General features: G+C 49.8%; 1 protein-coding gene and 1 pseudogene across 2 annotated transcripts in view; both read right to left on the bottom strand.

Moving 5' to 3' along the window:
- syde2 (synapse defective 1, Rho GTPase, homolog 2 (C. elegans)) overlaps nt 1-17,872 on the bottom strand; it is a 44,253-nt gene that overhangs the window by 10,501 nt on the left and 15,880 nt on the right. For both annotated transcript variants that reach the window (XM_048252382.1, XM_048252383.1), the window contains exons 3-4: nt 13,916-15,126; nt 9,125-9,251 (exon numbers count right to left, since the gene is read on the bottom strand). In XM_048252382.1, the coding sequence (XP_048108339.1) occupies nt 9,125-9,251; nt 13,916-15,126 (1,338 nt within the window). The remainder of the gene's footprint in view (nt 1-9,124; nt 9,252-13,915; nt 15,127-17,872) is intronic.
- LOC125301308 lies at nt 8,470-8,623 on the bottom strand (annotated as a pseudogene).

Genomic DNA, 17,872 nt, shown 5'->3' with positions numbered 1-17,872 from the left:
TGATCAAGAGGTTATTTACTGCCATGGAGATGCATAGATGGCATTGGCATGCCATGGGCCGTTCTTCTCTACACACGCCGGAGGGAAGCGAAAACAAGGGTCCTCTTTTTAATCTGCTGCCTTGCCCTTCCCAAGAGAGGGCAAGGCAGTCATTAACTAAGTGGGGCTTCGTCTATTCCTAGGGTTGCCCACCCCCCACCCCTCTCTCCTGCATAATCTCAAGGCTCTATAGCTTCGGCCGAGAAGTGAAAAGAAGAGCAGATTGAAAATTAGCCCGGGATTAGGGCTGCCATTCAGAAGAGGTGTACCTATAATAAAGGCCAATGGGAATTAAATGAAAGGCGTGAAGCAGGTCTTCATCTCTTCAGCACCTGTCCCTTGAGTAGGCCCGTGCCTCCCTTTCCCCTCACGTTGCTTTAGCCCAGAGCCTCTTGCTATATCTGACAAGAAAATAAAAGAGCCTAATGTTGAATACTTACATGATCTTAAAGGTGCCATGTGTAATGTCCGCCAAAAAATCAATTCATACTCCACATTCCATAAAAGATGGGGGCAGTATACCTCCAGAAAGTGAGTTGGTCTACCCTAGAGTAACAACCGAGAAACGTGTATTGCAGTTTGGCTGGCGGTTATGTTGCCCGCATACCGTCTCCCATGGCCGAAACTGGTATTATGACATCTGTCGGGCTGTGGCTAGTAATTTAGCATGCTAATTCAGGTTGATATCTCTGCAGCACTATACCTTGTCATTTTTTTAATGACATCATCACCCTTATTTCTTCTCATTCTTTTGATGTGTGTAGTTCATTTTTTGGATATCTTTACCTCAATTCTTACACATGGCACCTTTAAACTTAAAGATAAACCCTTGAGCTGTGTCATAACACTGTCAAGGGTCTCTTAAATATTAAAATATTTTGTAAACACCGTCACAAGTACCCTCATGTTGCATGCATGACTGTGTGACTTAAAAGTGTTTTCCCTTTCCTTTCAGTGTATTCATTTACTGTGTGTGTGTGTATGTGTAATACGTGTGAGTGTGTGTGTGTGTGCGTGCGTGTGTGTAGTATCTCCGCCTGCTCTGCGCCCCTGTGGCTTGCCCCCCTGTTTTTCCGGCGTCTGCCGCCGGATCAGTCTGCTGCTTGTGTTCCTGTTCCTGCTGTTCCTGCTGTCCCTGCTGTCCCTGCTGTTCCTGCTGTCCCTGCTGTCCCTGCTGTTCCTGCTGTTGTTGTGTTCCTCTCCTCTCCTCTCCTCCTCCAGCCTCATTTTCTGCTCCAGCAGGCTGGGGCTCCGGCGGAGCAGCGCAGCGCGGTGCAGGGCGGCACAAGACCCAACACGCCCCGGCGCAGCCAGCCGGCCCGGCACGCTGCTCAGCTCGCATTCCACCAGCCAGCCAACCAACAAGCCAGCCAGCCCGCACGCCACTGCCTCCCCCCATCTTCCATCCACCCCGAGGGGGCACAAACACACACACACACACAGGTGTACACACAGAACGCACACACACACAAAAACATATATCCAAACATCTCTGCTGTGTCAATTATCCACCCCCATCTCCTCCAGTGCACATTCCCCTAAGGCACACAGACACAGAAACACACGCGCACACACACACACACACACACACACACACCCTATGTGGAGAGAATGCTGAGCAGTGGTCTGCCTGCTCTTGGTAGGGAGAGAAAGAGCCACAATGACAGACTAGAGTGTTCTGGCTTTGTGCTCGTCAGGCCCTCATGAAAACATATGGGCAGAGGAAAAAAAACCCTGTGGGGAGGAGAGACCGGCCGGGGGAGGGAGGGAGGGGGTGTATTTACTCTCTCTGAGAGTGTTGATGGAGAACACACCAGCAGGTACGAGAAAGAGTCGGGATCAGACAGGTGGTGGCGGTGGAGTTGGAGAGAGGTGGAATTGGGGGGGTGGTTGTGCTAGGGGAGACTGTTTTGCTGATGTACAGTGCGGTTGAGTTTCTTTCTCTCTCTTTCTCAACTTCGAGACAAACAGTGCAGCTGTTCTCTCGTCTCTTGTGTAGTCAAAATAGCAGAGCGCCTCGGGAGAGACGGGGGAATTTCGAGCGGTTTTGACCTGCTCTAGAGATGAAGCTCTCCAAGGGTTCGCGGTTTAACACTGACAATCTGCCTTTCCTCTCAACAGCTGTGAAAGTCTATGCTTTGTCTATGCGCACCTTTTCCCATGTTACATTTTAGTCAAAGAAGACATGAGTGCTGTGCTGTCATGTGAGAAACTAGCCTGGAGATTCCAGACCCTGGTAATCTAGAAAGATTAAAGGTCTGGCCACGAATAATGTAATGGCCCAACTCGAGGGGCGGCACCAAGAGTGCATTTGAAAATCTCACTGTACGCAACTGGATAACACAATACGACCAACGTTTACTGACTGATTCCGGACTTCGATGCAATTGGATAACACTACGACGGTCATCTGTTTAGCTCGCCTCTGGCCCGCCTATATCAAATACACAGATGTGATTGGCTCCCCGCGATACAAGTGGCAAAAGTACCGTGCACCATTACTCATTGCCAGAGTGTCTCGCAGAGAAAATTCAAATTGAGTCTCCAGGGTAGTGAGAAACATGAGTGGTGTCACATTTCTTATTAAACAAGCACATTTTATCACATTTTATCATTTTATTAGTCTAGTCCAGATCAACTTTTATGATAATGGTGTACGGAGAGAATGGACAACAACAAAGAAAGATTAACCATTAACAAAATGATTCCACCAGAAGTAGCATGATAAAACAGGACAATAGGGTGAGGCCTGTTGTCCAGTGATGACCAAGCGTTTTCTTCAGTTTACTGTCAGCAGAGAGGTGTGTGGGTGAAAGGACAGACTTAGACTCTGGATGAATTCTCTAGTTAAAAATAAAAGTGGATCCAATTTGAAAAGGAGTGTGAAATGGTAACACAAACATACACACCCTAGATGACTCCCATCTTTGGCATATTTAACACACACACACACACACACACACACACACACCCTGTGTGCTCCCCCTGCCTAACCCTGCGCTGGCGGGTGTGAAGTGGGCGGCAGTGAGGCGAGAGAGAGGAGAGTGGCAGCCCCTCGGCGTAGGTAAATCATTAGCCGCCAATGACTCAGCGCCTGTTTACTCTGGTGGACGAGTACCTTAACCCCTATTGTCCTGCATGACCACAATGCTGCCACTCACGTACACACTCGTGTACGCACATACACACAAGCGCACAAACACACAAACATACACACAGATACAGACACACACACACACACACACACACACACACACACACACACACACACACACACATACCCGCAAAGCTCTCCCATAAAGGCAAGGTCAGGGTAAAACAGATGGTCTTTCACGCAGGTGCTATTGGTGTTTTCACAACATGTCCAACATGTCTCAACCACAACAGACACGCATATATACACACACACACACACACACACAAAACGTAACTTCAAATGTTACACAAATGTTACAACATAACTAGATTTTGATTTCTGCGTTGAAAACACATAAGGTTATTTTTTTTCACATATATACTGACCCAAAAAATGGATACCACTGTTCAAAGGATGGAAACTGTAGTTAAAACCTAATCTGATACAAACACACACACACACACACACACACACACACACACACACACACACACACACACACACACACACACACACACACACACAGGGAAAGAGGTCCTACAAATCCCATGATGCTCCAAAAAAACACCACATCCTCTTCCACTCCTCACCATTTTGGAAACCTAGAAACCCTTTGGAGACCTGCTCCCTATAATATACTGAAGTCTGACATTTCATTGAAGGGAGAAACTCATCATGGGCTAACATAGCTGAGCTGGCCAGGGAGGGGTCCAGGACAGGACAGGCCAGGGGCCTGCTCCCCCAACACCCACACACAGCCCCGGGCCCTCTTTGTGTCCAGGGGCGCCTCCTGGCCAGCCCAGGGTTCAGTTAATCCCCCATGCGTGAGCCAAATACCATCTGTGTTTGTTCGGCAACAAAGGGGGCACTTGTTAATGACTTTCCATGTCTTTACAGGGCAAGGGTGGCTGGGAGGGGTGGGGGTCATAGGCTGACTCAGTGGAGAGGGAAGAAAGAGAGAGAGCGAGAGAGAGAGAGAGAGAGAGAGAGAGAGAGAGAGAGAGAGAGAGAGAGAGAGAGAGGGAGAGAGAGAGGGAGTGCAGGATGTGGCATCAGCAAACGCAGCCGCAAGCTAATAACCTAGCCTAAACCCCTCCCAACCAACTAGCTGACTCTCAACACCTTCCTTGTGAAAATATTCCTCTACCAGAATAGAGGAAGGTGACCGGGAGAGAGAGAGAGTGTGTGTGTGTGTGAGAGAGAGAGAGAGAAAGAAAGAGAGATTGGTGAGGAGAGTGAAGGAGTGAAAAAAAAACAGAGAAAAGAGAAAATTATGGGCATGAAAGAGGGGGAAGCAAAAGAGAGAGATGGCGGAAGAGAAGAAAGTGCTCTTTTTGAAGGTAGCGCTGAGGCTGCTTGCGGGGTTGGCCTCCTTCCAAAGCCCACTTTGAGTCTCTCAGTTCTCCACCACTGCATCTGCTCGGCCCACACCACACCGCACACCACACCACACCACACCACACCAGGCAGAGAAAACACGGACGGGTCTAAACGCGGCCCAGCCCAGCACTCAGCGCTCCCCCGCCCAGCAGAACCCCACACAGCACAGGAGAGGAATGGACGAGTCCACCACTACTACTCCATTGCTTTGGTGGCAGTGGATTATCACAAAGGCCTACTGAGGCTGTGTTTGTTGTTGTTGATGATTTAAGAGGTCAAAGGTTATTAAAAGGAGCAAGTCCCGAAAGCAGATGGGGCCAGTGTCTTGAGTGTGTGTGTGTGTGTCTGTGTGTGTGTGTGTCTACCGTGACGTAGGAAGAGATGAGGCTGCCTTATAGAGTGGCAGCCTCCTTCAACCCTCCATCTGTGCTTCTCTCGCCGTCATGCTGAGCTTCAGGCACCACACAGACACAGACACACACACACACACAGATACACATGCACACACACGCACACACACAACCAATATGCCAACCACTTCTCCTCACTAGTCTCTCACAGGACAGAAAGCCATCAGTGTGAGTGAGAGACAGCAAGAGAAATAGTTGAGAACAATACAGATAGTGTGATCAAGAGAAAGGGAGGGAGGGAGAGTGAGAAGTGAACTAACCACAGTGCCTCAGCTACTTAGTGGCTGATTGAATTAGAAGGTGAGCCTAGGTCAACACAGATATCTACACAACATTAAACTCATTACTGCTTCCAGACATGGACGTACACACACAAACGCACTCATGTCTCTCTGTCTATCTCTTGCTCACTTAAACACACACACACACACACACACACAGAAAACTCACAGCACTTATTCCCTGACACACCTTACAGTTTGTTTTCACAAGGCCATCTCACATTGCACACAGCGCACTCTGAATTTGGCGCCAAGTCCCCAACTAGACTTTGGGCTACCATGTAGATAAGAGTCCAATAAACAGTCTGCTCCACTCATTTTCTGGTGCTGACAGCGCCCGGATCAAATGGACTCTTTTCTAGTAGTAACACCATCCACCCTGAAGCCTCAGCCATGACAGAAAGAAAGGGAAGAAAAAGGAGGAGGAGAAAGCGAGGGAGCAGGAAGAGGAGAGGAGAGTGAAAAGGGCACACATGGCACATGTTTCACAAACTGTGACTCTTTTGGCCTGAACTCCGGCAGGGTTAATCCATGTCACTACCTCTGCTTTTCAAATTAGCCCTGTGATAGACAGGTCCTTTTAGCTCATCTACACACACACACACACACACACACACACACACACACACACACACACACACACACACACACACACAAAATTAGCCCAACTCTCTGATTAGCGTGCCCCAACCACACACACACACCACTCAGATTGTGTTTGTTTCTTTCTCTATACACACGTCACTATTCTCCACCCACCCATTATAGCACCACCAAAAATCACCCCCGCCCAACACACACACACACCCCTTCACAGTCCCTGATTGTGTTTGCTACTTTGCTTATACACACACTGACCAGTCCTTCTCCTCCACACCCATCCCTGCAACACCAAACCCTCTCTCCCAACTCAGCCTCTGGCCTCTCTCTCTACAGGTCCCCCTACGCCCCATACCCCCTCCCTACACACACACACACACACACACACACACACACACACACACACGCACGCACGCACGCACGCACACACACCTCACCCCAGCCCATCTGCAATGCCCACACGCTCGACGGAGCAGATTGCGGCGGCATGCAAAAACCAACAACACTGGCCACTGCGCTGTGCTAGTTCGCTAGGCCGCCGCTCCCCGACCGTTTTATTCTGGCCCGCTCGACTGTTCACAGCCGGCCTTTAGCCTGACATGCAAATTCATCCGGATCAAAGCAGTCATGATACCAGACGGGCACTGTGGGCCTCCTCCCAAAACCAACACGGGGCCTCGGCCACTCTCCTGTCCACTCCACTCCACTCTCCTCTCTCTTCCTCTGCGGTAGAGATGGAAAGAGAGAATTGAAGAGGGAGAGAAGGAGAAAGAAAGAGAAGGAAGATGGGAGGAGGGCAAAGTATGCACAGAACTTCTTCATATTTTGTTTCTCCTCTCTCTCTCTCTCTCTCTCTCTCTCTCTCTCCTCTCTCTCAAAGCACAGACATGCCTAATGGGGTAAGCTGGCGGATCATGGCTGATCTGTTCGCCTTGTGTGTCAGTGAGGTGGGCTTTTGAGTTGGTGTCTGCGGCACACCTGTCCAAGCGAACCAGACGGAGCAAAGTAGGCCGGTGTAAAGTGACTATGACATACGGCTGAAAACACTCCACTCCCTCTGCGCCCTGACCCTGTCTGGTATGCCAACCCCCTCCCCTCCACACACACACACACACACACACACACACACACACACACACACACACTGCCGATAAAAATCAGTGCACTTTGGCCCAAGTCAAAGAATAACACGCCAGGGTAAAGGGACTGAGGTTTCTCTTTCCCTCTCGCATTCCTGTGTTCTTTTTTTCTCTCTCTCTCTCTCTCTCTCTTTCTCCCTCATTTTCTCTCTCTCTCTTTCTCCATCTCTCCGATATGAAAGCCATCCTCCTAGTAAGTTAGGCGAGTTGCACTCAGGTGACCTAGAGAGGTCAAAGGGCAATTGAGGCTGGGGACCAGGGTGGGGAGGGGGTGGGGGTGTGGTGTATGCTTGCCTGAACCTGGCTGAAAAGATTGACCCACATCCAAACCCAGCTCGACCCAACAGTGTGTGTGGTGTGTGGTGTGTGTGTGGTGTGTGTGTGTGTGTGCGCGTGTGTGTGGGAGGGGGGACGTTGAGAGAAAGAGAGAGAGGGAGACAGGCAAAGCGAGAGAGAGAGGGAACACTCTTCCCCTCCAGCCATGGCTGAGATTCAATGCAGATAGCACCAGCTGGACAAAGCTATTTAGGTGAGCTCCAGAGGACGGCCGTGCTCGCCCCACACAAAGGCCATCCGGAGCAGTGGGACTGGGGCACGTACTGTCCAGGCCCACAGACCCAGGCATTAGTCGCCTGGATGAGCCTGGGTAACGGAAGAGGAGTGATTCAGAAAGAAGGACAGCGGACGGTCACTGAAAAGAGTTTTAATAGAAGGACAGTAAGCATTTAACGCACATGTAACATTCAGGTCAGCGGGCACCCTGAGGTGGACAGAGGAAGTGCATTGTTTCTATAACGAGCACAGGCTGGTATTTCAAAAGGATGCTTTTAGGGTTACTCGCCATTCAGAATACTGAGCACAACACATTACACACACACACACACACACACAAACACACACACACACACAGCTGTACTTCTACTACTACACATACACAAAAAGTAGTGTCTTTGGTATTCAAAGCACGTTTCACTCTGTGTGAGTGATGGTGATGAGTGTGCATTTTTGTCTGTTTGTACTTGTATCATGCGGTGTGTGGTGTGTGGGTATGTTTTGCACTTGTTTGTCATTAGCCAGGATGTGTGTGTGTGTGTGTGTGAGCATGTTTGCGCTTGTATCATGTATAAGTATAAGTATATATACTTTTGAGAGAGAGAGAGAGTGTGCATGTGTGTCAGCATGTTTGCGCTTGTATCATGTATAAGTATAAGTATAAGTATATATACACTTTTTGATCCCGTGAGGGAAATTGTTGGTCTCTGCATTTAACCCAATCGGTGAATTAGTGAAACACATACAGCACACAGTGAACACACAGTGAGGTGAAGCACACACTAATCCCGGCGCAGTGAGCTGCCTGCTTCAACGGTGGCGCTCGGGGAGCAGTGAGGGGTTAGGTGCCTTGCTCAAGGGCACTTCAGCCGCGGCCCACTGGTCGGGGCTCAAACCGGCAACCCTCCGGTTACAAGTCCAGAGTGCTAACCAGTGGGCCACGGCTGCCCCACCAGAAATTGTGCAGTCGAGATTCCCACATTTGAGGAATTCGCAGGGGTCAGCACGACCGGATGTGCAATGGCCGAGCCTCGCCCTGGGCAAACAACCTTCTTGATCATTGTATCACCCCTGCCAGGTAAGTATCAAGTACTATCAAGTATGTGGTGTGTGTTGTGCTCCTTTAACATGAGCCAGTTCACAATTCCAAATCACAATTATTTTGGTCAAAATTGAAATCACTAATAACGATTAACGATTCTTCATTTCGGCGTGGTTCTTTATGCTACCTATTAGTGAACCGATTGCATGAGCACGCACACACACACACACACAACCCAAAACTGCTTGAGTGGTCTGTACACACAGGGGAGGGGCGTGTTGAGTGCGGGGCTTAAAGTAGCTGCGTGAATCAGTGTGCCGTATGAGTTGAAATTGTATTTCTTTCCGAAAACACTATTTGTGGCAAAATAATCGTTTTTCCTCGATTATTCAGTTTTTGTGATCGTTTGGAGCCAACATAGAGATCGAAATAAAAATTTGATTGATTGCACAGCCCTAGTATGTATGTACGTATGTGTGTGAGTGGGTGTGTTTTTGTGTGTGTGTGTGTGTGTGTGTGTGTGTGTGTGTGTCAGATGTATGTACCTGTGATGACGTTGACGTCTGGGTAGGCGCTCTCCGAGAGCTCCACGCTGTAGCTGTCCCTCTCAAATGCCTCACGCAGCTCCTTCTTCACGGCCGCCGAGCCACAAAGACGGTACAGGCCCACCACCTGAACACACACACACACACACACACACACACACACACACACACACACACACACACAAATTAATTAATTTAAAACAAACAGGCAAACATCACAGACACATCAACATTATCACAGAGTAAACAAGGACATATTGCAGAATGGCTTCAGTATGTCACACACACATGAAAGGGAACATCCTGTTCCCTTTACTACCAAGGTAGCCTGCATGATGGCTGCTGGCAGTAGGCCAACTGAACAAGCGTGATCATCAAACAACACCAAGGTCATGGACTGAATTTCAAGCCTGCGCACATTATGATAACATGCATACATTCCTTCCTAAAAAAATGAGCGGGTGTCAATGTCGGGTGCGGAGCGGGTGGCCCTGTTTCTCCAGCAACGAAAGAAAAGAACCGGACATTTCACAAGTGTACTTGGTCAGCTGTTTGCGAGAGGGGGCTACTTTTTCGCTCCCAGTCATGAGTTCTTTACGTAAACAGCTCTGTGCTGTGTGTGTCCACAGTGCCAGGGGGTGGATGTGGGTACACCTGGCACTGGGAAGTGGCCAAAGGGCACTAACGCCACGGAACAACAGGTGGGTGGCACGGGCCTCCGCCAGCACCTCTGTGTGTTGCAAAACAAAAGCAGGCTTGAGGGTATAAATATGGTCCCTTTACATAACAAACACACACACACACATTCATTCAGAAAATACACTAGTCATGTACTGGTCTCTTCGTGTAAAAGGGAGACACAGTGTACTACTACGAGGCTAATAAGTTAAGGTTTCCCAACACCAACCAGCAAAAATAGAAAGGAATGTTAGCGGCTTGTCCCACATACTTTGGGCAACCCAGGGGCTATGTATGTACATGCAGTCGGTTTAGCATGTGTGTATTTGTATTTGGGTCTGCATGTGTGTGTGTGTGTGTGTGTGTGAGTGTGGAGGAGGGATTTGTGGATCTTGGGTGTGTTTATGTATCAAGGCCAATATGTGCATGTGGCTTGAGTGTGCGTGTGTGTGTGTACGCAATTCCATATGTGTGTGAGTGTGTGTGTGTGTGTGTGTGTGTGTGTGTGTGTGTGTGTGTGTGTGTGTGTGTGTGTGTGTGTGCGCTGGGCCGTTCCCAGAGGGCCCTCTCCTGTGTTTATCGATGTTCATGCCTCAGGGCACAGCCCAGTGCTCCCTCTGCACACATCAGGGCCCTGAATCAGCCACACAGAACTCCAGCAAACTCCAGAGACCAGAGGCCCTGACTACTCTCTCAGAGTGGGACGGTGTGTGTGTGTGTGTGTGTGTGAGTAAGAGAGAGAGAGAGAGAGAGAGAGAGAGAGAGAGAGAGAGAGAGAGAGAGAGAGAGAGAGAGAGGGAGAGAGAGAGAGAGAGAGAGAGTATGTACATGCATTTTCAACCTTGAAAAAAGACTATCTGTGATCCGAAAGCGAGGTCGCATGGTGTGTGTGATCTGCAGCTGCCTCACTGTTGAGCCCCTTACAGTGAGAGTTTTCAGGGAGTGACAAATATATAACTACACAAACGTTGGTGTTCAGATCAGGTCAAATTCCTCCGGTGAAAAAGCAAACATTCCACCAACTGAGAAACTGGCCACAGTCACAACCCATAATCTGTGCTGGGAGTCTCCCGAATACCTCAACCTGACAGTCAGCAAAACAAAATCAATTAAAAAGAGATAATACACAATCTTTAGAAAATAAATGTTTAAAAAGAACTTTACAGAGGTTTAGGTTTTATTTTTTTTTTTTTTCACAGAGTGAGCAAACATTGCTGACAAGGCTGTTTCCTCTGAGGGGGAATAACGTTTCTGTTTTTGAGGGCTTGAAACAGTAGCAGATGGTATGGGGCTTTGCCTGGAGGCTCCTGTCCTGTCCTCACCTCCCCTCACTTCTCCTCTCCTCTCTTCTTCTCTTCTCTCATCACTTTCCCTCCCCTCTCTTCTCTTCCCATCTCCTCCCTTCCTCCTCTACTCTCTTCTTTTCTCCTCTCCTCCATTCCTCCTCTCTTCTCCAATCCTCTCCTCTCTTCTCTTGTACTGATGACAGTCTCCTCTTCTCTCCTCCCATCTCCTCTCCTCTCCTCTTCTCTCCTCCCATCTCCTCTCATCTCCTCTCATCTCTTGTGCCGATGCCACAGTTGAATAGCACACAGCAGCCACAGCCACAGCAGCAGCAGCCTGGGAAACAATGGCTGCCGCACACATGTGCTAAGAAAACAATCCAAGTGTTTCCTGTGCTGAATCAGGAGTCCCTGAAAAGCCCTCCACTGCCCAGTCACCCAGAGAGACGAGAGAGATGTGGGGGAAAGGAGAAAGAAAAAGAGATGTGAGAACATGTGTGCGTGAGACAGAGATGGAGTGAGAATATGAGAGAGAAAGATGAGGAGAGAAAGAGAGGGGGAGAGAGAAAGACTAGAGAGAGAGAGAGAGAGAGAGAGAGAGAGAGAGAGAGAGAGAGAGAGAGAATGGGGGAGGGTGAAAGAATGTCAACGGTTTGCAGTCTGCCAAATCACACCAGCTCCATGGTTCTCCATGAAGAAGTAACACCTGCACCAATTCATCGGGGTCAAAGAATACTGACCTCTGATCCCTGACCCTCTCCTGCTGCTCCCAGGTCAGGGCAACATGATGGATAAAGCTAACCCAGGAGTCACTCAAGGCAAAGGGACTCACATTACATTTCAAAATCACCTCACTGGATGAGTAATGATAACTAAAAAAATGACTTATGATAAAATGCGTACATGAGGGAGAGAAAAGTATATGACTAAGGCTTCTTCCCATAATCTCCCTAAATTTCATCTAAGACCGTGACCTGATGTCCTAGTTTACAGAAGTTGGGAAACATGCATGATGCATCATGCCAGTGATATCTTTCAAAAAAAGAGATTCTTTATCTACTGATGGCGTTCATGTAGGGGTTCCCAACCTGTTTTGGCAGGTTATCCTATCTTGATGTCACAAAACATTTGCGATCATTCACAACATCTCTGTTGTAACACCCAGTCGAGAGTGGTACTTGGATTTTCCCCAAATGTCCTAAGCTAATTTGTTTGGCATTCCCTTCAAGCGCTCTGTGTTTAAACTTGAAACAGACACATGTACAGTATCGGGATCTCTCCCATAGAGCACTGTGGAGTTCAGAAACTGCCATGACCCCCCTGGACAGCAGCAGCTCTGAAAGACGGGCCTCCTTCTCTGAGTCTGTGAAACATTATTGGGCCAGACATACTGAGTGTCTGTTCTGCATGCCTCAGTGACACGTCCTAAATATGCCCCCGCTAATCGGCCGTAGATCCCCCCTAACACACACACACACACACACACACACACACACACACACAGAATCCTATGCAGGCCAGCACAGCGAACATGCCTACAGAGGCCAGCAGCAACCCCCATCACTAAAACAACAAAGAGAAAGAGAGAAAGAGAGAGAGAGAGAGAGAGAGAGAGTGAGAGAGAAAGAAGAGAGAGAGAGAGAGAGAGAGAGAGAGAGAGAGAGAGAGAGAGGAACTCAGTAGGAAGATGATGGGGGAATGGACAGCACAGACTATAAGAAACTATAGCACAACAGAGGAGAGTTCAGGAGAAATTGGGGGCAGCCAGATAGAACAGAGAGAAATATGAAGATGTGGAAAGAATGCTTTAAAAAGAGGAATCTAACACATGGGACAGCAGGGAATCCTAATGCTGAGAGAGGAGCACAGAGGGAAAGTAAAACAGATCTCAAAGAGTGAGAGAGAGATAGAAACAGAGAGAGAGAGAGAGAGAGAGAGAGAGAGAGTAAAACAAAACAAGACCAGGCAACATTGTTCCATCAAGGACACGCTTTCTAAAGATCCTGAAATCAGCGTTTCTTTTTTCTTCCTCCTTCTTTTCTCCATCCCCTCGCTCCTCCTCTCTCCTCCTCTCTCCTCCTCTCTCCTCCCAGGGCCTCTCTGGCACCAGCTGAGCGCATGCCGGCGTGTCTAACCCCTCACAGTCCCCTGATAAATAGATCTGCCTGGAGAAGGGCCCTGGCCCTGAGACAAGTGGGGCAGGGGCAGGGCAGGGGCAGGGGCCGGGTAACAAGCATTAAATCACCCCATGGCATCGCACCACCGCCGCAAAATGATTGTGCCCATGGACCCTGGGAGAAAAGCCCCGGGGGATGGATGTCCCCAAAGAGGGGGGCCCACCGTGGGGCTGGAGGAGGCTGGCTGGCTGGGTCTATGGCATGGGGAGGGTGGTGGGGGGTACTGGGGGACAGAAGCCAGACACTTTTACTGCCTGAGCCTCTCAGACTGGAGGGTAATGAGGAGGAACGGCAGACGCCGGCTCACTCCAGTGCCACTGGTGCTGCAGACAGGCACATGGAGGGGAGGAGCAGGGGGGGCGGAGGTGGAGGTGAGGGGGGTTGAGGGGTGGGGGTGGTGCGCTAAACAAACAAGAGTGAGGGTCCCCCTTACTCAGCACAAGAGAGGTGGTCATGCAGACACACAGGAATCCACAAACACACACACACACACACACACACACACACACACACACACCTAAAACACACATACATGGACATAAACTTACACACTAACACCAAAAACAACAGGGAACTTTATCCAGAAAAGCAGTGACCAGAAAAGCCTGTCATTACAAATGACAAAAAAAGATCACAGCGAGTGGATCTCTCACCTGGCAGCCTCTCCTCTCGATCTCCGTGATGCACTTGTGGATGAGCAGCGGGACCATGAGTCCGGCCGCTTCCCTCTCGACCACCCTCCAGGCCTCCATGCCGAAAACCTGGGGCTCTCGCTCGCCGTCGGCCCCCACTCCGCCACCCACGCCGTCCAGCGAGTTCTGCCACTGCTCGATGAGGCCCAGCTTGACGTAGATCATGCCGCGCGGCTCCAGCCGCACGGCCAGCTGGTGGGTGCGCGTGACGCGGAAGAGAGCGGGCAGCGCCACCGTGCCGTGGCAGCAGACGCGGTGGCGCCGCGGCGTCGCCTCCCAGCTGAACACCACCAGCTTGAGGTGCTGCGCGTTCTCCAGCTCGATGTTGAACGTGTGGTCCATGTCCAGGAAGGCCGTGCGGCAGGTGAGGAGGGCCGTGCGCGCCTTGTTGACCGAGTCCACCTGGATGGCGCAGTAGACGTCGCGCGAGTCCACGCGCGGCGGCTTCAGGTCCTCGGCGCCGTAGAAGTGCACGCTCATCAGGCCCGACAGGTAGGTGGCGCACTTGGGCTGCTCGGCAAAGCTGTACGGCCGGAAGGCGTCGATGTCCAGCTCGCTACCGTGGAGCTTCGGGCTGACGCCTCCTCCCACGACGCCGCCACCTCCTCCTCCAACTCCTCCGCCACTGCTGCCACCTCCAGAGCCATTCCCGTTCGCCTCTCTCTCCTTGGCCTTCCCGTTTTTCCCATCTGTGCCGGAGCCATGCTTGCCGGACTTGGCCACCAGTTCCGGCGAGTCCCCGTCGCTCAGGTAGCCACCCTTGCTGGCTGACTTGGAGCCCCCACTGCTCTTCTTCTTGCTGGGCTGAGTGGACACACTGCTGTCCAGGTGGTAGCGGGAGATGACGTTCCCACTGGTGAAGACCCCTCCCGATTGGCCAACGCCCGGGGAGACCCTGGACGGCACTTGACCCGACTCTGTCCCTCCATTGGTTTTCGGAGAGTGTGCCCTTGATTCCGATTGGCTGCTGGCGTTGTTGTTGCTGCTGCTGCTGGTCCCTTTTACACTAAGCTTACGGCTGAGTTCTGGAAGCTTCTTCATCTTCATGGAGAGCTTCCGCACCGTCCGCGGTGACTTGATCCTGTCGGGGAAGGACCAGTTGAGTGAGCTCCCTTTCTTAGCGGGGTTGGGACTCGAGGGGGCGGAGAAGCCAGCATTGGACATGTCCATATCTGTAGGTGAGAAGGAAACAGACAAAGGACATCATATTGAACAAATGAGAAATTCTTCAGAAAGACAAAGACTCAAAAAGTTCTTAAGGTAACCAATGCAGTTTCTGGGTTTTTTTTTGCCACTGGGCTCCCCCTATAGCAGAGTAACCGCAGAGTATTTGTATTTCACACAAATATTGTAAATACCACTCATGGCTAGCACCCTTCCCCCTGGACTCAGTACATGTGGATTTGTTTACAGACCGGCAAAGATAATCTTCGAAGTACTATGTCAACTGACAAGGTAATATTACAGGTTTAATACAAACAACAGTTGCACAATTGCCATGAACTCCCCCTCCCTCTCTCTCTCTCAACTCTCCCTCCTACCTCTTCTCTCTGTCTTGCCGTTCAACTCCCTCTTCTCCCCTTCTCTCTCGCCTTTTCTCTCTTTAGTATAACACTATATAGTACCACTGATATACTAACCATCATGACTTATAATAATACTAACTCACTCAATATCTCTCTTTCTTCCCCCTTACCTCACTTGTGAGGTAAACCATTACCAGTCATCAGCCATCCTTGTGTTTGGCCCTCATGGCACCTGAAGTCCCATCCCTATGACTGCCCTACCATCGCCTGTTGCTGTCCCCTTACCCGGACTCCTGGCCCGCGCAGCCTAGTGACCCACTACTTGTCCTACGACAACTCCTAATCCCTATGGACAATTAATTCCCTACACTGGACTATTTGAACTTTCTGACACTAAATAGGATTCATGCATTATCATACTGGATATGTAACCATCCTACCTCTTTGTAACATATACCACAGGTGGCTTTAAACACCATACAGACCTTACTGCCCTGTAACTGACCCTAGGCAAATGAGTCAGGCCCTTGAGTCGTGGATCTGCTCGAGGTTTCTTCCTTTATGTATCTCCAACTCTAGGGAGTTTTTCCACGCCCCTGTTACTCAAGGGCTCTCTCTGAATGTTTTAACACTGTGTAAAGCACCATGAGACGTGTAATATTTTGAATTGAAAAATTGAATAAAGCAATCTGTGATTCTTCGGGTGGTTCTTAGTAGATGGGAAGGCTAGCGCTAGGGAATGCGCACAGTTCTTCTCATTACAAGTTAGTTTACTATCAAAATTACCTTGAAGCTTTTATATCAAGGTTTAAAACTAGTTTGAGACAAACCAGAAGATCACCAAAACAAAACAACACAAGTGCAGCGCAAGAGACCAGTGCAGGTGCAGCTCTGTCAAATTGACTAACCTGAACTGACTGCCTTTTTATGGTTCCAACAGCTTGTAAACGGGCTGGGTTTCCCTGCTGAGAGGACCCTCATAATGTCTTTTATAACTTTCAAGAATGGGACAACTCCTGGTCAATTATGGGCAGATTTAATTAGGAATGTGGCTGCGAGCCTCGGTGGAAATCCCGCCTGTTCTCTTTCTCTCTTTCCTCCCTTTCTCTTTCATTCTTTCTCTCTCTCTCTCTCTCTCGCTCTTGCCACACCACTTCTGTGGCTCCCCTCCAAAACACTGGGAAAATCCATTATTCTCCCACCAGTCGGGAGCGAGGGGAAATGAAAACAAACCAAAAAAAGCGGCATTAGCCTCCTTTTCACGGCACAAGTCATTCTACCTGGCACAAGGGCGGATGTCACACGTCCGTGGCGGCGCAGCCTCAAAGGTTAAAAGAGATTTGAGGGGGATCTCAGCAAATCCATTAAGAGTCCGCTCGGCCCCGGAGATGAACTAGTCAAGCGGCATGATGGACGGATGCCTGCACTCTTCCAGAAGGTTCTCCCTGAGTCACTGGCCTTTAGATAACCCCGGCCGGATCCATACGCCGCTGGCACAGAGGCCATATTCATTTCCCTCATAACAAACCTGCCCCTCACCCACCTACCCCCACCCCCACCTCCTCCACCTTTTGTCCCCGCCTGAGGTTCAGCAGGCTAAAGTAATCCATCGCCGCTGCAGCGAACAGGGGTGGGGACACACAGTGTGTGTGTGTGTGTGTGTGTTGTTTGTTGTGTGTTGTGTGTGTGTGTGTTTGTGTATGTGTGTACGTGTCTGTACATGAAATAGAGTGAGAGAGAAAAACCAAGAGATAGAGAGACAGAGAGAAAGAGGGAGAGAGACAGAAAGAAAGATAGAGAGGGAGAAAGTCTCTGTTTGTGTGTGTGTGTGTGTGTGTGTGTGTGTGTGTGGCAAAGGATGGGGGGGGGGCATGGCACAGTCTCAGATTAGCTGATTACGGCGTAATTTGTCCAGGGAGAGAAGCACCCCACTGCTTACCCGCTGAAAGCCTGTGCCCAAACCCACCGCCCCCCCTACACCCCTTCTGTTCACACACTGCCCCGTCACACATGCAGAGAGGAAAACTTATCGGACTTTTACACAGTCGTTTCATCTACTCTAATCAGTGATCCACACAGGATGGGGAGGGTATCCAATATCATGTTGTGGTGATGGTTTGGGAGATTGTAAAGGCCAGAGTATAGTCATCCTTTCATTCCCAGCACATCACCATCCTTAATCCTCTTAATGAAAACAGAGGTGTTTTATGTCCAGAGGTAAAGAGCTCTGCAAAGGTGCCTTTGATGAGGTATGACATGACACATTTGTTACCATTACACAACTGGACGAGTGGAAGAAACGCCAGAAACGATTTCCTATTAAAGTCTCCCGACTGCTGACTGCCTGCCTGCCACCCAACTCTGCACCCCCCCCACCTTCCTGCCCTCTCGG

This window comes from Alosa alosa, chromosome 9, assembly GCF_017589495.1.
Source record: "Alosa alosa isolate M-15738 ecotype Scorff River chromosome 9, AALO_Geno_1.1, whole genome shotgun sequence".
Classification (NCBI taxonomy): domain Eukaryota; kingdom Metazoa; phylum Chordata; class Actinopteri; order Clupeiformes; family Clupeidae; genus Alosa; species Alosa alosa.
The sequence above is the reverse complement of the archived record's forward strand: the minus strand, read 5'-3'. Positions and strand labels throughout refer to the sequence as shown.